The 22,830-nt window shown below is 43.5% G+C and overlaps 5 protein-coding genes across 6 annotated transcripts in view; 2 read left to right on the top strand and 3 right to left on the bottom strand.

Moving 5' to 3' along the window:
• Window positions 1-26, bottom strand: part of LOC117657967 (protein S100-A16-like) — a 9,591-nt gene extending 9,565 nt beyond the window's left edge. The window contains exon 1 of the mRNA XM_034406080.3: window positions 1-26. This exon is cut by the window's left edge and continues 419 nt beyond it. The gene's annotated coding sequence lies outside the window, so the exon portion shown is untranslated.
• The window catches only part of LOC132709125 (protein S100-A1-like), an 83,715-nt gene that overhangs the window by 27,463 nt on the left and 33,422 nt on the right, over window positions 1-22,830 (top strand). The gene's annotated exons all lie outside the window — the stretch shown is intronic.
• Window positions 1-22,830, top strand: part of LOC117657966 (protein S100-A1) — a 73,660-nt gene that overhangs the window by 40,827 nt on the left and 10,003 nt on the right. For both annotated transcript variants that reach the window (XM_087880718.1, XM_060681960.2), the window contains one exon: window positions 22,504-22,591. The gene's annotated coding sequence lies outside the window, so the exon portion shown is untranslated. The remainder of the gene's footprint in view (window positions 1-22,503; window positions 22,592-22,830) is intronic.
• On the bottom strand, window positions 7,362-13,311 carry LOC117657970 (protein S100-A14-like). The gene is made up of 4 exons (XM_034406083.3): window positions 13,173-13,311; window positions 12,727-12,880; window positions 9,235-9,381; window positions 7,362-8,150 (listed from the first exon to the last, which is right to left on the bottom strand). Exons 2-4 carry the CDS (start codon window positions 12,754-12,756, stop codon window positions 8,019-8,021), a joined length of 309 nt encoding a protein of 102 aa, XP_034261974.1. The 5' UTR covers window positions 12,757-12,880; window positions 13,173-13,311; the 3' UTR covers window positions 7,362-8,018.
• On the bottom strand, window positions 16,522-20,731 carry LOC132709134 (protein S100-A13-like). The gene is made up of 3 exons (XM_060681975.2): window positions 20,532-20,731; window positions 18,582-18,783; window positions 16,522-16,805 (listed from the first exon to the last, which is right to left on the bottom strand). Exons 2-3 carry the CDS (start codon window positions 18,732-18,734, stop codon window positions 16,668-16,670), a joined length of 291 nt encoding a protein of 96 aa, XP_060537958.2. The 5' UTR covers window positions 18,735-18,783; window positions 20,532-20,731; the 3' UTR covers window positions 16,522-16,667.

Below are 22,830 nucleotides of genomic sequence, written 5' to 3'. Positions count from 1 at the left end.
ATCAAATACAAATAAAAAGAATGCACATTTTGGAGGGGATTTTCCGAGGGAGGGACGTGGGATATTTCGGTGAAGATTTGGACGGTTGGCACCGTCCCTCGCATTCTCCAAGCCGCGCCCTCGGCAGCTGCTGCTGTGGAGACATCCCAAGCACAACATTGTTCTCGTTAATCCAGAATTAGCAAGAGGCCGCACCTTAAAAGCTTTTGGGTAATCAGTTGAAGATGGAGAGGCCTCTTAATTTAAAACTTGAGTTTTCCTTCCTTCGTTCCTGTTTTAATTAGGATACAGTGCATCTGTATATCTCTCATCTCTCTCTCTCTCCCTCCCTCCGTCTCTCTCTCACCTATCTTATCTGTCTATCAGCCATCCATCTGTCTGTCTGTCTGTCTGTCTGTCTGTCTGTCTGTCTATCTATCTATCTATCTATCTATCTATCTCTATCTATCTATCTATCTATCTATCTATCTATCTATCTATCTATCTAACCTATGTCTTTATTTATCATCTGTATCTATCTATCTTTCTGTCCTTCCATCTCTCTATCAAACCCTCATCTATTTATCATCTATGTATCTATCTCTATTATAATCTTCCCCCTTCTCTCTTATTTATCACCTCTATCTATCTGTCTGTCTTATCTTTCTATCCCTCCATCTCTCTCTATCAAACTCTATCGTCTATTTATCATCTATGCATTTATCTCTATGTGTCTGTCTCCATCCAGCCATCTTATTTATTTATTTATTTATTTATTTATTTATTTATTTATTTATTTATTATATTTCTATACCGCCTTTCTCCCGTAGAACTCAAGGCGGTGTACAGTCAAGAAAAATATAGATACACAAACATCATAAAATTGCCAATTAAAATTATTATTATAACATAGTTTGGCCCAATTAAATAGAACCTAAAATTAGATAACATTTTAAAAACATTCACATGTTCATATGTTTAGCCCCGCTTGTTGGAACATCAGGGTTTTGAGGGCACGGCGGAAAGCACGGAGATCAGGGATATTTCGTATCTATCTATCTATCGATCTATCGATCGATCTATCTATCTATCTGTCATCTATTTACGTATCTAGCAAAAGTCAGATTGCTCCAAATTGCACCCACCCACCCCAAAATGCAGAGATGCACACACAAAAATGCAAGGGACACCATTTATTTACATGCAAATAGTGCTCAATTTATTGGCACCAAGCTAAGGAATTCCCTTTCAGCCTGTTTTTACAGCCGTTTCCGCGTTTAAACGGGGGGGGGCCCTCTGGGGATTCAAAGCCGCCAAGCCAACTGGCTGAATTTGCAGACTGAAAAGAAAGCTTATCTTGGCTGCAGTTAATGGGAGCATCCACTAGGGGGCAGGAAGGAGGCTAAACACACTACCTCTTTGCTGCCCTCTAGAGCTCAGCTGGAATTTCACAGCCCGCAAATATTTTGAACGCATCTGGCTGTTCAAAATAAATAAATAAATAAGAACCACGAATTTAAAACTGATGGCGTTTTAAAATGATTTCTTATTTTTTTGGGGGGGGAAATAATTTTTTATTTAGGGCTCCATTTCTCGACGCAGGGAAGGGAGTAGCTTTAATCAAAAATGTGGGTTTTTTTTATTGATTCATTTCACCTATCGACCCACCTTCGTAAACAATTCACACCTGGGTGGGACAGGTGTCTCATTCGTTCTGGGTGGCTGGCAGGGAAGTTCTCGTTGTTTTAATCCGAGGGATTTTCGGTGGATTATGCAGAAGGTATGTTTTACGGGCCGAGCAAGGCGCAGCCCCCGGCCACCTGCGCAACTGTCATGGGGTGTGTTTCTCACACCAAGTTTGACTTCTGATCTCTTTCTGAGCAGACAAGGGAGGCCGAAGTCTCACTTAGCAACATAGGTTTTGGGCTCCATTGTGGCCGTAACCTGAGCACGACCTCCCTTAACCAATGTCTCACTTAGCAACATACGTTTTGGGCTCCATTGTGGCCGTACCTGGAGCATTACCTATAGTGGACCCTCCCTTAATAAATGTCTCACTTAGCGACATACTTTTTGGGTTCCTTTGTGGTTACAACTTGAGCATCACCTATAGTGGACCCTTTCTTAATAAATATCTCACTTAGCGACGTACATTTTGGGCTCCATTGTGGCCGTTACTTGAGCACCACCTGTAGTGGATCCTAACTTAACCAATGTCTCACTTAGCGACGTACATTTTGGGCTCCTTTTTGGCCGTAACATGAGCATTACCTATAGTGGACCCTTCCTTAATAAATGTCTCACTTAGTGATGTACATTATGGGCTCCATTGTGGCCATAACTCGAGCACTACCTATAGTGGACCCTTCCTTAATAATTGTCTCACTTAGCGACGTACATTTTGGGCTCCATTGTGGCTGTAACTTGAGCGTTACTAGTAGTCCCCTGGAAAAATAAGCCCCCCACCCTCCTTTCTCAAATCCCTTCCCGGATAACGTCCGGAGAGACCGCATGTCGTAAAACCGAGCAAGGATGTCAACCCCCCCCCCCCCCCCAAAAAAAATTCATCATGTTGGATTCAAAAAAAAAAGATGCGACCGTCGACCGGAAGCCTGAGATGTGGGGGCGATCCGGCATGCCAGCCAGATCCTCTTGAAGGAATCCGTGTGAGCCATCCCAAAGGTTTGCGCGATGAGGTAAAGGTAACGATTGCAATCTGCAAAACCGGTTGCCGAGCGGATGACGCCGAAAGAATGCTAAGCAGCTATTGATTGAGATCTGGGGAGCGAGTTCCTTGGCATTCCAGCCTCCCGAAATCATTTGTTATCGTTCCTTTGGGAGGGCTGACCGTCCCCGGCTGGCACGCTTCCCACTCGTTCTCCTCCTGCGTTCTCGGCCTCGGCTGCGAACATCCTGTGGCGAGGAGTTCCCCAGGTTAATTGCAGGGGCCCTCATTTGAAAAGCATTTCCTTTCCGTCAGCCAGGGATGAGCCGCCGAGGTGATGTCAGTCTGGCTTGGGGGTGGGAAAGGTGGATTGTATTTTATTTTTTGTTTTATTTTATTTTTTTTTAAAAAAGCAAAAGGGGCAGAAAAGCAGCGTAGAAGGCAGGAAGATTGTAAAAGGCGGGAAAATAAGAATAAAGGCTTACACTAAACGGTTCATTTAGTGACCATTCGGAATTAACAACGGCTCTGGAAAAAAGGGACACTTGGCCACTGATTCACATTTACGACGGTCACAGAGTCCCCGGGGGGGGGGAGTCACACAATCCCCTTTTGCGACCTCCAGACAAGCAAAATCGACAGGGAAGCTGGATTCACTTAACAACGGGGTAATTCACAACAGCTTGCAGGGATCCACTTAACAACAGTCGCAAGAATATTCGTCAAATCGGGCACTGAATGAATGTTTCGCTTAGCAACGTCAATAGTGGGCTCAACGGTGGCCGTAACTCCAATTGGGCTGTCATGCAACGGTTGTAAGCGTGAGGACCAGTCACGCGAGAGTCGTACGATCGAGCCCGACTCGCTTAACGGCCGTTTTCGTCCTCATTGTGGTTCTAAATCGAAGATGAACAGCAAACGGCAACCTTAAGGGAAGCCAGCTTCACTTAACGACCCGATTCATTTAACAACCGCGGGGCAAAAAAAATAAAATAAAATCATAACATCGGCCGCCACTCGCTTCTTAAAACCGCCGCCTCGCTTCCAATGGAAATTCTGGCGGTCGTAACTCGAGGATCTCCGGGGATTTAATTTGACTCAGCCCGGAGATCATCTCCCAGCGGATTATCTGATCTCCCCGAGGCGTTTTTCCACGATCTCATCGTTGAGGTCACCCCGATAAAGCGGATTAGCACCGGTCACCCCAAAACAAGAAAAAATCCTCGTGTGCCTGAATCAGGCCGCCTGATTCACACGGACCAGATTTCGTCTGCTGTTTTCTAGGTTAGCCAAGTCAAATCTCGAAACGAAATACACACACACACAAAAAGAGGCACCTCGCTTTCCAAGTTTTGGAATGCAACTTTTGCCGGCGGGTGTGCGATCTTGCAAAACTTATCCCGCTCCAAGTTTCTGCCGGCAACTCTGAGTCATGCTCCTTTTTGTTTTGTTTTGTTTTTTTGTTTAGATCCGAAAGCAAAACCCGGGCGACGGTACCAGGACATAACAGACAGGTGACAGAAGCTCGTCAAGAGATTTTAGGGAGAGAATTAAGTTTCCTGTTTCTGATAGAGGGTTAATTACGGGCTTGGCGGATTCCGAGCGTGGCGAGCTCATCATCCAGGTGGAAGGTTTTTGAAAAAAAAAACAAAAAAAACCCAGCTGTAATTTTTCTGGTTTTATCTGGAGAGGAAGTTGGGTTGATTTGGGCCAAGGAGGCAGTTCTGAAAATAAGACTGCAGTTTCTTAAAATCGGATGCCATTTCTTAAAATCGGAGGCATTAAAATCGGATGCCATTTCTTAAAATCGGATGCATTAAAATCGGATGCAATTTCTTAAAATCGGATGCCATTTCTTAAAATTGGATGCATTAAAATCGGATGCCATTTCTTAAAATCGGATGCATTAAAATCGGATGCAATTTCTTAAAATCGGATGCCAGTTCTTAAAATCGGATACATTAAAATCGGATGCAATTTCTTAAAATCAGATGTATATCTTAAAAATCAGATGCAATTTCTTAAAATTGGATGTATATCTTAAAAATCGGATGCAATTTCTTAAAATCAGATGTATATCTTAAAAATCAGATGCAATTTCTTAAAATCAGATGTATATCTTAAAAATCGGATGCCATTTCTTAAAATCGGATGTATATCTTAAAAATCAGATGCAATTTCTTAAAACCGGATGCAATGTCTTAAGATCGGATGCGTTTTTTAAAAACCAGGTGCATTTCTTAAAATCAGGTGCATTTTCTAAAATAGGAGACACTTCCTAAGTATGCCAGTGGTTGTCTATTGCCTATTTTTAATATAAATTAACGGGGGAAAATGTTCTTTGTTCATTGGGAGGGGGCAATAGTCCAAAACAGCTGGGTTTGGAGAAAGGAGGAACAAACCACTGGCTATTGCTATCCTGGGAATAATTAAATTCGCACATCGGAATCCTTCGTTCATTCAAATAGCGTTCTGTCCTGTCCATAGATGGACTTCAACTCCCAGAATTCCCCAGCCAGCATGGGTGAATTTCAACTCCCAGGATTCCCCCTGTCAAGATGAGTGGATCCATAGATGCTTTTTCAAGAGGCAACTGGACTCCGTTTATAGACGTTCGACAACACGAGTGGACTTCAACTCCCAGACGCCAGCATGGGTGAACGTCAACTCCCAGAATCCCCCCCGTCAACATAGCTGGACTTCAACTCCCAGAATTCTGTAGCCAGCGTGGGTGAATTTCGACTCCCAGAATCCCCCTGCCAACACAGATGGACTTCAACTCCCAGAATTCCCCTGCCAACATGGGTGAACTTCAACATCTGGAGTTCTGCCAACTTAGGTGGACTTCAGTTCCCAGAATTCCCCAGCCAGCATGTGTGAATTTCGACTCCCAGGATTCCCCCTGTCAATATGAGTGGATCCATAGGGTGCTTTTTCAAGAGGCAACTGGACTCCGTTTAGAGATGTTCGACAACACGAGTGGACTTCAACTCCCAGAATTCCCCAGCCAACATAGCTGGACTTCAACTCCCAGAATCCCCCCGTCAACATAACCAGACTTCAACTCCCAGAATTCCCAAGCCAGCACGGGTGAACTTCCAACTTCTGGAGTTCTCCTGCCAACATGGGTGAACTTCAGTTCCCAGAAGTTACCATCAACCAGGCTCCTGGGCTTGAAGAGACGGGCTATTCCGATTTTAATCTTTGTGGAATATGACATATATATGATATACCATAAACATAATAAATACAGAATAACCTGTACAGAATTTTTATTTTTATTTTTTTATTTTTGGCTTTTATTTCATCCATGATACAGGGGGAAAAAAAGGAAAAAATGAGATGACAGAGGCAGATCGGGGATGATGGTTGTGAGATTACGATTTAAAGTGGATCTCCCAATTCTCAGTGGATCAGTTGGCTTTGAAATTGGATTTGCAGCTGGATCACATCTGCAGAAAGGTCCATGCAACCTTTTCCCCAACAAACATTTCTGGATTGTCTTGTCCACTGCCCTCAAACCCTACAAATAACCCAGGTTGATGGGTTCAGGATAACAAAATGGGAAGGGACCTCGGAGGTCTTCTAGTCCAACCCCCTTCTCAAGCTTTAGCATTTAACGCAGATGGTTGTCCACTCTCTTCTTAAAAACCTCCAGTGTTGGAGCACCCACAACTTCTGGTGGCAAGCAGTTCCACTGGTTACTTGTTCTCGCTGTCAGGAAATGTCTCCTTAGTTCTAAGAGAAGAACAGAGTTGGAAGGGACCTTGGAGGTCTTCTAGTCCAGCCCTCTGCTCAAGCAGAAATCCCTACACGGTAGGGCCTACACCATTCCAGATAAATGGCTGCCCAATCACTTCTTAAAAGCCCCCAGCGATGGAGCACTCACAACTTCTAGTGGCAAGCAGTTCCACTGACCGTTTTCACCGTCAGGAAATTCCTCCTGAATTCCAGATTGCTTCTCTCCTTGGTTAGTTTCCATCCGTTGCTTCTCGTCCTGCCTTCAGGTTTTTTGGAGAATAACTTGACCTCCTCTTCTTTGGGGCAGCCCCCCCCCAAATATTGGAAGACTGCTATCATGTCACCCCCCCCCGCCCCTAAGAATTGGTGGCTTCAGACCGCCAACTCCTAATAATTCCTCCCTGGCGACAGCGGGAAATCCAATTTTTCAACAGCAGGGGTGCAGAAGCCCCGAGGGTATTTCAAAATATTCTCCACTGGGATTGAAGGAAGGAGATTTACCCATCTGGACATCCCCTTTTAACAAGATGGCAGATTTGGAAGGGACCCTTGGAGGTCTGCTAGTCCAGCCCTGCTCAAGCAGGAAACCAAAAGAGAATCTAGAAATAATTAGATTGAGACTGGGGATGATGGGTGTGTGTGTTGAGGACAAACATGCCTGGGCTTCAGGAACTCAGGGAGAGGCGATTACATCAGAGGAGTAGACTAGATGATCTTTGCGGGACCCTCCGAATGTCCAATTCTGCGATTCTGAATTTCTCCCAACTGCTGTAGTAGTTACCCTACTTCCCAAGAGGCACCTAAACCAGGATTTCTGTTTTTAAGACGCTTCTATTCATGTGGTTTCTTGGCTTTATTTTTACTCTTTTTTTTTTCGTGTGTCAAAATTCTGGGGTTTTAAATTTTACTTTCAAGGAAAGGGGGAAAAAATAGATTTTTAAGAACGCGCAAGGAATAAAGAAACCAACTAGCAAAATCCGAGTTTTAAATTCAATTTATCACATTCCGGTTTTGGCAGCGATATATAAAATTCTATGTGCAACTTTTTTTTGGTAATATATTTATATATATATATATATATATATATATACTTTATATATATTTAACAGAATGTTTAAGGCATTTTTGAGGTACACATTTGAAAATGAAAGGTTTCAGGGGTTTTCGAAGCAAAATTCTCAGCCGCTATATTAAAAAAAAAAAAAATGTGGAGAATTGGCGATTTAAATAGTCCCAGAATGAAACACTGCCAACATCAGAGCTGAAAATTAAAAATATTCTCGATCCGGAGAATCTTTTATGATTTTTTTTTCAGAGCTCGGCTTAAAAAAACAAAGCTTCAAATTGTAAGAAGATTCGAAAGTTTGGCATCACGAGTTCTGAAAATTAAAATTAGAAAAGACTTTAATATATATATATATATATTTTTTAAAACCCTGAAATTTCTGTCTTCTGGCTCCGGGATTGAAAAATTTCTTGATATCGAGACAAGAAAAACCTAGGTTAGGAAAATCGAGTGGATCATATAAGTCCCCCCAAATAATTAACACTGCATGAAATAACACATTTGAGATTCGCCCAGTTCTTCTACGCAATGGGTTTGAGGTCGTCTTTCGAACTCGGCTCAGCCTCTTCACTTCTTCCCTTTTGGCACTCGGCAGCCCTTGGCGGCGTCTCCCATTATGTCCCAGTATTCTCCAAACTGGAGTTTCGCTTCTTCATTATCTCCCAGGCATTCGATCTTCTCATCCAAAGGTTCAACTCCCTGTTGGGGGTGGGGGAAACGAAAGAAGGGGAAAAAAATGAAAAAGGAAGAATGAAAAGATCTTTTTTTTTTTTTGCATCCCTGCTGTTGTTTTTTTTTAAAAAAGCTCCCCAGTTTTGAGATTTTTTGTTAAACGATCAGATTGGGGTGTGTGTTTTTTAAATGCAAACCTTTTATGGATTTAATCCCTTGTTTACATTTTATTTTACAGTCCATTTGATGCATTGGGAATTAATGATAGATTCTTAATAGCAACTATTTTCAGTAGGTTGTTTAAAGTCAGTTATTAATTTGTGCACGTTTCTGCAAGCGGTATATTTTGGGGGGATGTACAGTTTTGGTCATCTTTATTATTTTCTGCGCGCTTATCTGTTCTTTAATGGATATTTTCTTGTGCATATTTTGACTGGTAAAATCTGGAAACCAGTCCCTTGACAAACTGAGATTCAGTCTGGGCCTTATTTTAAAGTCCTTAAATAAAACCTATAATAATTACTACGAGTTGACATTAACTTGACATCACTTAATCCAAAATGTGGTTTAAACTCTACTCAACTCTAAATGCTAAACGCTAAACGCTAAGTTCTAAACTCTAAATGCTAAACTCTAAACGCTAAACTCTAAACTCCAAATAAACTAAACTAAAACTAAAACTAAAATTAAAACTAGACAATTCTAGAATATAAAGAAGTTTCCAAACGAAATAACTATCTTAATGCAGAAACCGTGTATTTACATTAAAATGCAGACGAGCCTTCATTCTCTTGAAATGCAACCTCGATTTTTGCATGGAAACACAATCTGGGGGGGTTTGGCCCAGCAGGAAAAAATAGAAAAAAACCCATTTCTTTTCATTTAAAAAAAAAGGAGATCTTTGCAACCTGAAGAGACTGCACGATGGGGCCTTTTTGGCGGTGGCCCCAAACGCGGGAATTTCTGCCCAACAGAATTCAGAAATCCCCAAGAAGACTTTTTGAGCAGAATTTCAACCAGCCAAAAAAAGGCTTCTTGGGGGTGTGCGTGGATTTATCGGTGTCCCGATCCCTGTCTTCGAAACGGGGCGTCCTGCCGATGGTGGTCTCACCTTGGCTAAGTGTGGTAGCCTCTGTCCAACCAGGTCTTTTAATTCGTTGGGCGTCAGGCATTCCTTGTGTCCCTTGACGGCGTAGCAATGGAAGTTGTTGATGACAATTTCGATGGCTCGCTCGACATCGGTGAGTTCTTGGCAATCCTGCAAACCGGCAAGGAGACAGGTGGGAAGAGAGGACAGGTGAGGATTCATCCCGGCCACGCAATCCCCATGCACCATCTCTCCCAAAGTTGTCCAACCTGCCAAGCTCCTTCCTACATGCAACTGCACCCTCCCCGAAACACCCGGCTCATTAAGGCGTCCAAATTTTTTTTTTACGCCAAAGTCTGGGACACAGTTTTGTACTCAGCCTCTCCCCTCCGTCATTCGTTGAAACCCCAGGAGGATCCCGTAAATTTCAACCAACTTAATATTTGTATTTGATGTTTTTACTTGGCTGTTCACCGCCCTGAGTCCTCAGGGAGAAGGGCGGTATACAAATTCAAAATAAAATAAAATAAAATAAAATAAACTAGGGTTTAAAAAAAAAAATCCAGAAAAAGAACAAAATGAACAGTGCAAAACAAGAAGGTGGGGAGAAGAAAAGGAGAGACTGAACAATAGGGGGGAAAAAAATTCCAATTTTCTTTGGGGGAGATGCAGATATAAAACAGGGAGGGAATCAGGCCCCCCCAAAAAATCCTAAATATTTTGAACATTTTTCAAAGCTCGGGAGCGTTGATGGATTTTTTGTGTGTGCCAAAGGAGAGATATTTAATCGGAATCCCTCACCTGAAACCATTTTCTCTTTTTTTTAAAAAAAAAAAATTACTTTAGCTTAATACCAGCCAGGATGCCTCTCAATGTTGGCTTAACACAAGCCAGGATGCCTCTCGAGAAAGATGAATGGTTGTCAAAGGAGTTTAGCCCAAACTAAGATCAACGCTGGGTCTTTTATATCTCCTGATCAAATCCACCTGTTTTCTGGTAGCATTTGAGGCACACCTGGTGTGCAAATTTCATTTAAAAAAAAGATGCATTGAGGAATCTCCATTCGGAGAAAATTTTGCCCGTAGCCACAATATTCGCAAAATTACCGGCCATTTTAATTTTCCCAGAATGCCCTGGTTGCAGAATCCGTTGAGAAGGATAGTAGGAAAAAAATACGTCCGCTAGAGGTGGAGAAGATGCATAGTAAAAAAAATATATCTGCAAACTAGATTTATTTTTTTCTGGGGAGAAAGAAGAGGAAGAAGGAAGTGAAAACCTGTGCTTCGAAGCATCGTCTGCCCAAAATTTGATTTTTTTCCCCCCACCTTTTTTGTTTTTTGTTTTTCCTAGTTATCCCAAATAAAAATGCTCGCGTTACTCATTTCTTCCAGGCCTGTCCATAGCAACATAAATATTGCAAATTTCTCAGCCCAGGCGTGGTTTGTTTATTGCCATTTAATTGCAAAATCTGCCAAAATCGGATGATGGATTGAAACGATGGATTTGAGGCTGAGACAGATGAGAATTTTTTTTAAAAAAGGATGGGTTTCTTTTGAAGGAATCTGAAAGCAAAGGTTGCGGGCTGACGAAACTTTTCTAGGATTCAAAATAAATAATATAATAGACTTTAGGACAGAAATTAACCCCGATCAGCAATGACTGTGATTAGAAATGGCTTCTTCCAAGATTTGGAGCGCTGAGACATTTTTCTGATATTTAAGAGGAATCTTTTCTTGGGGGGGGGGAAATAAATACATAAAAAATTAATTAATTAAAGTCAAAATAAACACAACGTCTGGAGTTTCTCACCAGAAAGACACGGATTTTAGCAATCTGCAAGTTAGCCCTTATTCTCACAAGCTGAAAATGTTAAATTTCGGGGCCACCTTTCTTACGGCTTCGCGCAAGGAAGAGTTTTTCAAACAAGTCAGGTGGAATAACCTGCTCGGATGCTAAAAAGACACAGAGGCATCGGGGCGTTTCCTGGGATTCAATCTCACTCTTTGAGCCATTTTATCTTGATAGATTGCAAATTAAATTTACAGGCAGCAATGGGAACCTGGGGGAGGGAGGAAAGCCAAAAAGAGCGTGGCTGGATTGTCGGCTAATTCTTTCGAACCCAGAACTCGATCCGAATTGAATTCCAAAATATTTCTAATCCAGTGTCTTCAAAAGTTTCCAAAACCTGGTTTCCTTTTTTCCCTCTTTTTCCCTCTTTGTTTCTTGCTGGCCCGGAGAACAGTTGTGACTCAGTTGTGACTAGACTTGGCATTATTTTTAATTCCTGCGGGAAAAACTGAAATGGAAAAGCACCAAGAACTGTTTTTCCCAGCGTGGATTTTGGAGACAAAAAAATTATGGTGGCCTTTGATGCAGAAGATGGCTGAATTTTGCATAGGCCTCCCCTGTCAATATTCTGATTGATTGATGGTTTGTTAATGTGCCACCATTTTTTGATTTCTAGCAGTCGCGTAGATGTATTTTCTTCAGGGGCCCCTTATCCTACCAGAAAAAGGCTTGGCTTGCTCCTATATATTCAATTCTTGTAAAATGATGGTTTAACCTGAAAAAGCTTTGCCTTGAATCCAATCCGCTTTGCTAACGTTTCCAAGAGAGATAAAATGCAAGATAGGAAAAAGAGAAGGAGGAGGAGGAGGAGGAGGAGGAGGAGGAGGAGGAGAAGGAGAAAAGAAGAGGAAGAGGAAGAAGAAGAAGAAGAAGAAGAAGAAGAAGAAGAAGAAGAAGAAGAAGAAGAAGAAGAAGAAGAAGAAGAAGAAGAAGAAGAAGAAGAAGAAGAAGAAACAACAACTTAAGGGAAAGAGGATCCAAAAGGAGGAAAAAATTAAAAACAAGCCAAGAAAAAAAATGTAATAAAACAGATGAATTCCTAACTGTCTTCAGCACAGAATACAGATATATAGTAGTATATATATGTCTTGGTCTAAATTAAAACAGAAGAGTTTGAATGAGAATCAGAGACCATTAAATTGGAACATCCCTACCAAAATTTCTGGGTTTTTGGCAAAGGAGGATCCACCTCCAGGATCAAACTGTCTTAAATCTTTGGGTGATTTTTCTTTAATTTTCACCCCTGGCATTGGCCTTCCTGCCGCGTGGAGCTTATACAACCCAGTTCTTGACGGGAAACAACCGAGAAAAAAAAAATAGGGTTTTTCTTCTACCAGGGTTTGGGAAAGGGAAATGTGTCACCATCTCTGTCCATCTTCCTCTTCTGAAAATTAAACTTCTCCGCTCCCTCAAGCTTTTTTGAAAGGATGTGAGTCCCCGGTCTGGAATTAGGGATCTAACTTGGGGGGGGCAACGGCCTCTTCGAATCTGCCGTGGAGATCTTCTCCAGATTTCACCCCTCGCCGTCTTTCCCCCCCCCCCCCGTTGGCATCTCAAGACCCCCAAATCAGGCCCATCATTTTCCGTCTCTCTTTTGTTTCTCAACCCCCATGAAACCACCACCACAACACGCAACCCACACCCCACCTGTTCCCCCCCCTCTTTCACCTTTCGCTTCTTGCCGCATCGACAACCCATCGCTCACTCCCGACAGATCGGCTCTTCGCTGTCTTGGGTGAAATCCCCCCCTTTCGGAAGATAACGATAACCCGGTGGTTTTCTGGAGCTTTGAGAATTCGCTCCCCGGTTCAGGCGGGGTCTCCTATCAGAAGGGCGGGAGAAAAGAAGAACAGGATTTGTGCGTGTGTGAGTGTGAAATGCTCCTTTCGGTATCCGCGTTGAAAAACTGCACGATCTCTTCTGGGCTGCCGTAAGCAAGTTTGAAGAAGTGATGTGCCCCGACTTGTCCAACCCGAGAAGATTCAGAGAAGAAGGGAAGAGAGGAGGACAGTTGCCAAGAAGATGGGGAAGGGAAGGGAAGGGGAGACCCTCCCTCGAATTGTCCTCTCTCGGTTTTGGGGAAGGGGGAACCTCAAGATAGAAGGCCAACTTACCTGCTCCCTGGGGTTGGATGTGCTGCTCTCGGTTGTCACTTTGCCACGGTTTTATACCTGGGGAAGGTGTGTCCAGGAGACACCTTATGGAAGAAGCTGCGAGTTGCAAGTGTGGTGCAATCCTCTCCTTGTGCTGACTGGCCCACGGCCAGAAGACAATGCTCAGACGCCACCCATTGCTCTGTTCTTACTCACAGCTCAAGGATGAGGCCGCTTCCTCCCTTCCCCCATTGCCCCAAGTTCACCAGTCACCTCCTGGTTGACTTCTAGCACGTTGAGATGTTGAGGTGGGCTCACCTCACACTGGTGTGGGGTACCCGCAACCATATTTGCTTCATGGAAAGTCCTGGGTGAAGATTTGGGGATGCTGTGTGGCTTTGGACTCTTCTCTCCTCACTCATGTGGGACCTTCTAGGAGAACTTTGTGGGCTCCTTGAGGGTTTGAGGTCGGAGGGGACTCCCAACTAGAGGTATCTCCAGCTTTGAAGGTGGCAAAAGAGATCCCTCCGGAGAACGGACCGACGAGGACGTGAGACCTCATTCCCAGGGAAAGAAGTCTCTGTCCAACCAGCAGCCCTTTGGGGGAAGTTCTCAAGAAGGTCCTACTTAGAGAAGAGCCATCTTCAGGTTCTAGCAGTTGAGCCGTGAGCAAAATTTGGAAAGCCCAGCGTTGAAAGCTCTCCACTCCTCCTTCCTTGAAGACCTAAATAATATTTGTTTATCGGGTCTCGGGCGTTGTTTGTCCAGCAGTTTTTATCAGGGTTGGAATCGGACTTTTGGACTTTGTCGAGACCCAATCAGACAAAGCATAATCTACTCTGGATAGTTGGTGTGTCTCCAATGTCCACTGTCCAGGGTGGCCGGAATTTTTGCCTTCTCTCTGGGCTGCTTGAGGATTCTGCTAAATCTCCGGAGTGGGACGTTTCACCCCCAAGATCTGAGCAGAGCCCCCTTATGAAGTCAGTGGACGTCGTGTGCGCTCTCACGACGACAGATAATCCTGGACTTTACAACGTTCCATTTAGTGACCTGTTCGAAATGACAACAGCGCTGAAGAAAATGACTGACGATCATTTTTCACACTTAATGACCCTTGCAGCCTCTCCGCGTGGTCATGTAAACAAAATTCAGACGCGTGTCAACGGGCTCCTATTTATGACGGTCACAGCGTCCCGGGGTGACGTGATCCCCTTTTTGAGACCCTCTGACAAAGGGGAGGGGGTTTAGCCAGATTCGTTTAATGACCATGTGACTCACTTAACGACGGCCGTGGTTCACTTAAGCACTGTGGCGAGAGAGGCCGTGAAATGGGGCAAAGCTCACTTTGGGACTGTCTCGTTTAGCAACGGAAATTGGGGGGGCTCAACGGCGGTCGTATGTCGAGGACTATCTTGGTGGAGTCTGGGTTGGCAAACTTAGCAAACTCACCTCCCACCCCCCCATCAGCTTAAGCGTGTAAAAATATTGGCCACAAGTTGTGTGAAGTTTGTACATTTGCGTTATAGTGGCAGATTCCTGCAACGGGCAGGGGTTGGACTAGATGTCCTCCAGGGTGCCTCCCAGCCCTGTTAAACCTCAGTTCTATCAACCCTAGAGTCTGAATTCAGGATAACAAGAGTTGGAAGGGGCCTTGGAGGTCTTCTAGTCCGACCCCCCGGTAAACCATTTCGGAGTCTCTATGATATATCAAAGACCAACAAACTCCTTGAAAAATCAAACTTCACCCTCTTGCGAGTCCTTTTCCCACGGCTTTGTCTGACCTGTGAGGTCACCGCCCGAAGTGTTAAGCCGTGGCTTGTGGTTTAGCCTTGTGGCCTAACCCTGGGACGTCTGACAAGCCATCATTGAAGACCCACACAAACGAGTGACTTTGCAGGTTATTTACTCCGGGATTTGATGCGTCGATTTTTTTGCTCTTTGTCTCTCCCGTCTCTTTCTCACACCCCGGCCTTTGGGATCAACTGCCATGTCAATTTAGCAGCTAATCCCGTCTCCATGGTCACCGGCGGTGACAGATCAACGCCCCGCAGACTCAAATTCTTTGGCACCTACTTCAGCCCTGCCACAATCCGCTCCCCGTATCCGACGCGTGCCTGCAGGAACTCAAGATGCTTCATATCCGGTTTGAGTTGCGAGGACGGCTCTTAATTCCTCACGACTCGTCAAGCTGGTCTTGGTTCTCCGCCAAGAGTTGGTTGGTGGAGGCATCTCGGCAGCTTCCAGGAGTTGGTGGATGGGGGTGGGTGGGTTGCCCTGCCTACCCGGCCTGGGTGGTGGGCGGGATTGCTGTGTGTTGCCCAACTAGCATTGAGGAGACACAATCTGGAGGACCAAGGAAGACTTGGGATGAAGTGAAGCTGAGGAGATATTTTATCCTGGGGCATCTGGTTGGTCCTTCCCACCTTGTTCTACTAACCGTGGTTGGGATTATATCTTATGGGTCTCATCTAAGGGTCTTTAGGAGGGGGGAGGGCTTCCCAGGAGGGGTCAGGGATCACTCTGAGGAGGTTGTGTTTCTAAAAATATGGAAGCAATGTTCAAGTATCATGAGTTCTCTTGAAGGAAGAACTTGAAGAGCCACCTTATCTCACAACCGTTCCTGGTTCCATCTGCCTGGGGTTGTCCTATCTTGCTTGGCTCTTGACCCAGGGACAGACAGGACCAGGGAGAGCTCCCAGAGAGGAAAAGGACCACCTTGGTTCTTGGCTAAGTAGATCTTCTGGATGAATCAAGATCCGGAGGAAGACTTAGAAGGGTGATCACCAGACCCAAAGGTCAAGATGGAAGAGTCCTGTGGAGATGGGACCCAACCTTCTAGACGCTGAATGAGCCCATGGTGAAGAAAGTTGGGTAAGACAAGAAGGAGAGATGGACTGGGACCAAGGAGACATCCTTCAAAGGATGTTCTTGACTTGGTTGAGTCCTAAATGGAAGATGTTGCTACTACATGTAGCCTTGTTTGGTTATGTTGTGACCGAGGCCCAAGTAGTGATTACCGAACACAATTCAGTCCTCAACGAACTTGGACATTGGTGTCTCTTCTTCTGCGTGTTCACCCCAGACTTCTCTTCCTTCCTAATAAACTCTTGTTGGGCTGCACATTTCTGTCTTATCTACTCAACATTCAGTAAATTGTCGTCATTCACTTGGCAACTGTGCGTTATGGGACTTTGGAACAAGACACATGGCACGTTCCCGGCATCAGATCTTGGCCTCAATTTGGCAGGGATCTGTTCTCCTCCCTCACTTCCCCTCCCGCTTCTTTTACACACACACACACACACACACAAACATGTCAACCCAGATATATGTTTCTGGTCTGACCATCAAACACTGGAAAAGCACCGGCTTGGTATTTATTTGATTTATTTGAGCTGCAAGAGAGGCTTGGTGGCTCTCGACATCTTGCTGTCCTCCCGCCGATACGCAACTGTTGTGGTGTCCTGGTCCCGGGTCGTTTCTCCTCGACGCCCAAATCCTCACTCCGCAACTCCATCACTTCTTCTTCCCCACTTTCTCTTTCTTCATCTCCTTGGCCAGTTCGCCGATCAGCCGCCAGTATTCTCCAAATTTCAGCTCCTGGTCACGGTTGACATCCAAAGTTTTCATCTTCTCATCCAGGTCCCCGACGTTCTTCAAAAGAAGAAAAATTCATTCAAATATATATATATGCAAGTCTTGGCGTATTTGGGTCTTTTCCCGTGTAAGATTGAGGCAAAGATTTGCACACATATATATATAATATATATATATATATATTAAAGGTAAAGGTTCCCCTCGCACATACGTGCTACTTGTTTCCGACTCTATGGGGCAGTGCTCATCTCCATTTCAAAGCCAAAGAGCCAGCGCTGTCCGAAGACGTCTCCGTGGTCATGTGGCCGGCATGACTCAATGCCAAAGGCGCACAGAACGCTGTTACCTTCCCACCAAAGGTGGTTCCTATTTTTCTACTTGCATTTTTTACTTACTTTCCAACTGCTAGGTTGGCAGAAGCTGGGACAAGTCACAGGAGCTCACCCCGTTACTTGGCACTCGGGATTCGAACTGCCGAACTGCCGACCTTTCGATCGACAAGCTCAGTGTCTTAGCCACTGAGCCACCGCACCCCTTTGTGTGTGTGTGTGTATAACATATATATTTGCAAGACTGGCAAAAATGTATAAAGATAGATCTGCCAAATGTTGGAAGTGTAATCAATCATCTGGTTCATACTACCATATGCGGTGGACATGCCCAAAAGCTAAAAAATATTGGATGAAAATATATACTTGGTTGGAAAAAAAAATGACAAAGCAACATATAGATTGGAGACCAGAGATATTTTTGTTGGGCATTCTACCGGAAAAATATGACAAAAAGACTATATATCTGGTCTTGCATATACTAACCGCAAGTAGAATTGTATTTGCACAACAATGGAAAAATGATGAGATTCCGTCAGAGGGCAATGTAATTAAGAAAATATTAGAATGCGCAGAAATGGATAGACTAACGCTCGCTATTAAGGATAAAGAAGAAACTGAATATTTTTTGATATGGGACGTATTAATGGCCAGACAATAGAAACAGAAGTTAGAAAGGAGATAATAAAAAGAGAAAATGTTAATGTGGAGAGTTGCTAAAGAAGATGATGTTAAGTATTACTGTTATTATATTATTATATTATTAATACTATGGCGATGAATATTAGAACAAATATGTGGATTATGATGGTCTAAAAATAACTGTACCCAGATCACACGCTGTTTAAAAATATAAATAAATAAATAAATAATTTTATTTCTATACCGCCCTTCTCCCGAAGGACTCAGGGCGGTGTACAGCCAATTTAAAAACACAAGACACAACAATAATTAAAAATTAAAATAATTAAATAGATTTGGCCGATTTAAAAGCCTAAAAATTAAAATACCCCAATTTAAAATTATTATATTGACAGTTTGATGGAAAGTGAATGTTATCCTGTTTCCCCGAAAATAAGACCTCCCCTGATAATAAGCCCAATCGGGCTTTTGAGCCCATGGGCTAAAATAAGCCTCCCCCCCAAAAAAAATAAGCCCTCCTCAAAAATATTTAAACGCAGAGCTGGAAATCAGCTAAGACGGCAAGAGAAGCCCCGTCTTGCTCCACGCGCCCCAAAATAATAAGACCTCCCTGAAAAATAAGCCCAAGCGCCTATTTCGGGATCCCCCCAAAAATATAAGACAGGGTCTTATTTTCGGGGGAACACGGGTATCCGAATAAAAACATGAAGGAAAAAAAAAAGAAGAGAAAAAAAAAGGCACGAAGGGGAGAAAAAGTATTTTAAAAAGGGGGAAAACGCGCTCCCCTCCGGTTCGCCTAAACCGGGTGGGGCCCCCTCTCCCCATTTCCCCCCCCCCCCTCCCTTCCCCTGGACGTGCTCACCTTCATAAGGTTGGGCAGCTGGGCGGTGGCCAACTCTTTAAACTCGCCAGTGGTGAGTGTGGCTTGATTGCCTTCACGGGTGGAGTACTTGAAAAAGACGTCGACGATTGTTTCGATGGCCTTCTCCAGCTCGGTCATTGCGCTGCTGGTCATGGCGAGCGAGGGGTGTCCGTCTTCGGTCAGATGGGGTGGGTGAAGCAGGCTGGCCAGGGAAGAGGGAGAGGAAGGTGGGGGGGGTGATGAAGAAGAAAGCTATGGGGATGCGTTTCGTGGAGACGGCGTTGAAAAGGGAGCGGTCCCAGGAGGTGCAGGCATTCCTTGCCTTACGACCGCGGATAGAACCGGCCCCTTCGGTCGCTAAACCAGGGGGTTGTTAAGAGATCCTAAATATATTTAATCTGAAATTCATCTTAAATTTATTTTGTAGTTTCCTTCCTTCCTCCCTCCCTCTGTTTGTTTGTTTCTTTTTCTTTCTTCTCTCTCTTCTTTTTCTTTCATCTTTAATCTATCTACTAATCCATCCATCCGTTTTAATCGTTTTAACTATTTTATCTATTTACTAATCTTTTTAAACTGTTCCTTCCTTTCTTCCTCTCTCCTCTCTCCTTTCTTTTTTTCTTTTTCTTTCTCTTCTCTCTTTTTCTTTCATCTTTAATCTAATCTACTAATCCATCCATCCATTTATGAATCTTTTCTTCCTTCTCTTTCTTTCTTTCTCTTTCTTTTTTCTCTCTTCTCTTTTTCTTTCATCTTTAATCTAATCTAATCTACTAATCCATCCATTTACGAATCTTTTCTAACTGTTCCTTCCTTCCTTCTCTTTCTTTCTTTTTCTTTCTCTTTTTTCTCTCTTCTTTCTTTTTCTTTTTCTTTCATCTTTCATCTAATCTATTAATCCATCCATCCATTTACGAATCTTTTCTAACTGTTCCTTCATTCCTTCTCTTTCTTTCTCTTTCTTTCTTTTCTCTCTCTCTTCTCTTTCTTTTTCTTTCATCTTTCATCTAATCTACTAATCCATCCATCCATTTACGAATCTTTTCTAACTGTTCCTTCCTTCCTTCCTCTCTCCTCTTTCCTTCTTTCTTTTTTCTTTTTCTTTCTCTTCTCTCTTTTTCTTTCATCTTTACTCTAATCTACTAATCCATCCATCCATTTACAAATCTTTTCTAACTGTTCCTTCTCTTTCTCTTTCTTTCTCTTTTTTCTCTCCTTTTTTCTTTCATCTTTACTCTAATCTACTAATCCATCCATCCATTTACAAATCTTTTCTTCCTTCCTTCCTTCCTTTCTCCTCTTTCCTTCTTTCTTTTTTCTTTTTCTTTTTCTTTCTCTTCTCTCTTTTTCTTTCATCTTTACTCTAATCTACTAATCCATCCATCCATTTACAAATCTTTTCTAACTGTTCCTTCTCTTTTCTCTCTCCTTTTTTCTTTCATCTTTACTCTAATCTATGAATCCATCCATCCATTTACAAATCTTTTCTTCCTTCTTTCCTTCCTTCCTTCTCTTCCTTCCTTCCTTCCTTTCTTTCTTTCTTTCTTTCTTTCTTCTGTCTTTCTTCTCTTTCTTCTCTCTCTTCTCTTTCTTTTTCTTTCATCTTTACTCTAATCTAATCTACTAATCCATCCATCCATTTACGAATCTTTTCTAACCCTCCCTTCCTTCCTTCCTTCCTTCCTTCCTTCCTTCCTTCCTTCCTTCCTTCCTTCCTTTCTCTGTCTGCCTATCACACCTACCTACTGGCTCTGTCTGTCTGTCTGTCTTGTCTTTCCAAAGATTAACTGATCCCCAAACGTTCATTCACAGATTGGAGTAAGCCAAACCCACCTCCTCCAGGCTCCAGCCGCCCTCCAAGCGAAGGAAAATCCCAGGCCCCCCATCCCTCCCCATCCGTTGTGTCCCGTCCCGTCCCCCACGGCCGCTTCCTGCAGCCACCTGGCCACTTACCTCAACCTTGGTCTCCCTTGCAAGGAAAACCTTCAGGTGGGGAGGTTTTATAGGGCCGTCACTGGGAGGTGGGGAAGGGAAGGTTACTTTGGAGTATTTGGTTTCTCTTTCCGCAGCCGGCTAATTCAGCCTGCTCTCCTCCCCTCTTGGCAAACCTTCTCCAAAGCTTTTTCACCCATAAACAAGAGTTTTCTTTGGAAACTCTGATTCTAAACCCTAGTGGCCAGGATTTAAAATAACCTTCCTCATCCCGCAGAACAAAATGGGACCTTGTGGGGGGATAAAGGGGGCATTTGTGTTAGAGGTTTACAAGCCTGGAACGAAGCGTCCCGTAGACTGGAAAATCCTGGTTTTTTTCTTCATTTTTTCCCCCCCCAAACAGATCGGAATTCTCTCTTGGTTTGGCACAGGGACCAGGAAGGGGCGAGATGATTCTTGTTTAGCCTGATGGAGGGACAGGATGTGTCCCTGGCTGGTTGGGTTGGGCCGGGAAGGCTCTGTCCCCAAATTATTTTTGTTCCCTGGGTCGAAAGTTTCCCCACTTTTGCCTGGAGCGAAATCAAGGAAGCTTCTAGCCAGGGTTAAATGGGGCTTGAGAAGGGAAAGGAAGGAGAAAGGAGGAAGAAGGAGAAAGGGAAGGAGAAAGGGCAGGAAAAAGGAGGAGAAAAGGAAGGGAAGGAGAAAGGGAAGGAAAAAGGAGGAAGAAGTAAAGGGATGAAGAAAGAAGAAGGAAAGGGAAAGAGAAAGAAGGGAAAAGAAGGAAAAAGGGAAGGAAAGGGAAGGAGAAAGAAGGAAGAAGGGAAGGAGGAAGAAGGGAAGGAAGGGAAGGGAAGGAGAAAGGGAAGGAAAAAGGAGGAAGAAGGAAAGGGATGAAGAAAGAAGGAAGAAGGAAAGGGAAAGAGAAAGAAGGGAAAAGAAGGAGAGAGGGCAGGAAAAAGAAAGAAAAAGGGAAGGAAAGGGAAGGAGAAAGAAGGAAGAAGGGAAGGAGGAAGAAGGGAAGGAACGGAAAGGAAAAAAGAGGAAAGAAGGAGAGGAGGAAGGAAAGGCAAAAAGGGAGAGGGAAGGGAAAGGAGTGGAGGTGAAAAGAGAAGAAAGGAAAGGTGAAAAAAGAGGAAAGGAGAAAAGAGAAAAAAGAAGAGAAAAGAAATGAAAGGGGAGTTCTGTTGCACGGGGCAACTCCAAATACGACACAAAAACGCAGCCCATTTTTAATATAAAACTCTTCAGATTTGAACCTTTTCTGATATAAAACCTGAGTTCCTGGGGAGCAGATCTGACTTACTTTTGCCCTCTGCAGAGACTCAGCTGAATTTAAACTTTTTCCATTACTTTCCAGCCTATTTGGGAAATCAGAAGAGAGGGATGGAAAAAAACCACAAACCCATATCTTCTCAGCTATAATGCAGGAGGAGAAGAAAAGAAAGAAAGAAAGAAAGAAAGAAAAAGAAAGGAGTAGAAAGAAAGAAAAAGATAAGGGAGAGAAAAAAGGGAGAAAGAAAGAAAGAAAAAGTAGAAAGAAGAGTAGAAAAAGTAGATAGAAAGAAAAAGATGAGGGAGAGAGAAAAAGGGAGGAAAAGAAAAAGAAAGAACAAAGAACGAAAGAAAGATAGCAGAAAGAAAAAGAAAGGGAAGGGAGAGAGAGAAAAAGGGAGAAAGAAAGAGTAGAAAGAAAGAAAAAAAGAAAAAGAAAGGGAGAGAGAAAGAAAAAGAAAGAAAAAAGGAAGAAGGGAGGCAGGGAGAAGAAGAAAAAGATAGATATAGAGATACATAGATAGATGATGATAGATAGATAGATCCTGGGTGAGTTATTCTCCCAAAAGAGGGGGGGGGTCCTTCTGCCCACCATCAGATTAAAAACAACAACTGTGCAGTTTCCCCTTTAAGACTTGTGGTTTGGAGCTGTGAGTCAGAGAAGGTACTTTCTAAAAAAAAAAAAAAAACTATTAGCACAAATTTCTTCCTTTTTTTTTAGCTGCAGGCTGAGAGTGGAAGGAGAGGAGGGAAAGAGCACCTGTGGAAAGGTTCCCCCAGAAAAAACTGCCGGCTGCTGTATATCTCAGGTTAGTGGCCGATCCGAGGAACCTCCAGCCTCAGCTGCAGTCTACCTCTGAATCCGGAATCTGGAACAATGAGGCTGTTTGCAAGGGAGACTTTTTTTTTTTTAGAGTTCCCAGATTATTGTGATGGGGGAAATAAGAATCTGGTTGGGTCTGAATCCCTCTGGGGGAATTCTGGGAGTTGAAGTCCAGCCTTTTCTAAACTTTGCCAAGATCGAGAAAGAGATAGAGATAAAGATAGA

This window comes from Pantherophis guttatus, chromosome 18 (assembly GCF_059756535.1).
Source record: "Pantherophis guttatus breed Tessera chromosome 18, ASM5975653v1, whole genome shotgun sequence".
Taxonomy (NCBI): Eukaryota; Metazoa; Chordata; class Lepidosauria; order Squamata; family Colubridae; genus Pantherophis; species Pantherophis guttatus.
Note: the sequence above shows the minus strand (reverse complement) of the source record. Positions and strands in the feature narration are given on the sequence as shown.

What these genes read in the sequence shown, in the direction of transcription:
- LOC117657970 (XM_034406083.3), bottom strand. Translation starts at nt 12,756, where the DNA reads ATGGGTTGTCGATGCGGCAAGAAGCGAAAG. An exon ending in GATGCGGCAAGAAGCGAAAG is followed by an intron (nt 9,382 to 12,726) that starts GTGAAAGAGGGG and finishes GCCGGTTTGCAG; the next exon opens with GATTGCCAAGAACTCACCGA. An exon ending in GGCTACCACACTTAGCCAAG is followed by an intron (nt 8,151 to 9,234) that starts GTGAGACCACCA and finishes CACCCCCAACAG; the next exon opens with GGAGTTGAACCTTTGGATGA.
- LOC132709134 (XM_060681975.2), bottom strand. Translation starts at nt 18,734, where the DNA reads ATGACCAGCAGCGCAATGACCGAGCTGGAGAAGGCCATCGAAACAATC. An exon ending in AGCTGCCCAACCTTATGAAG is followed by an intron (nt 16,806 to 18,581) that starts GTGAGCACGTCC and finishes CTTCTTTTGAAG; the next exon opens with AACGTCGGGGACCTGGATGA.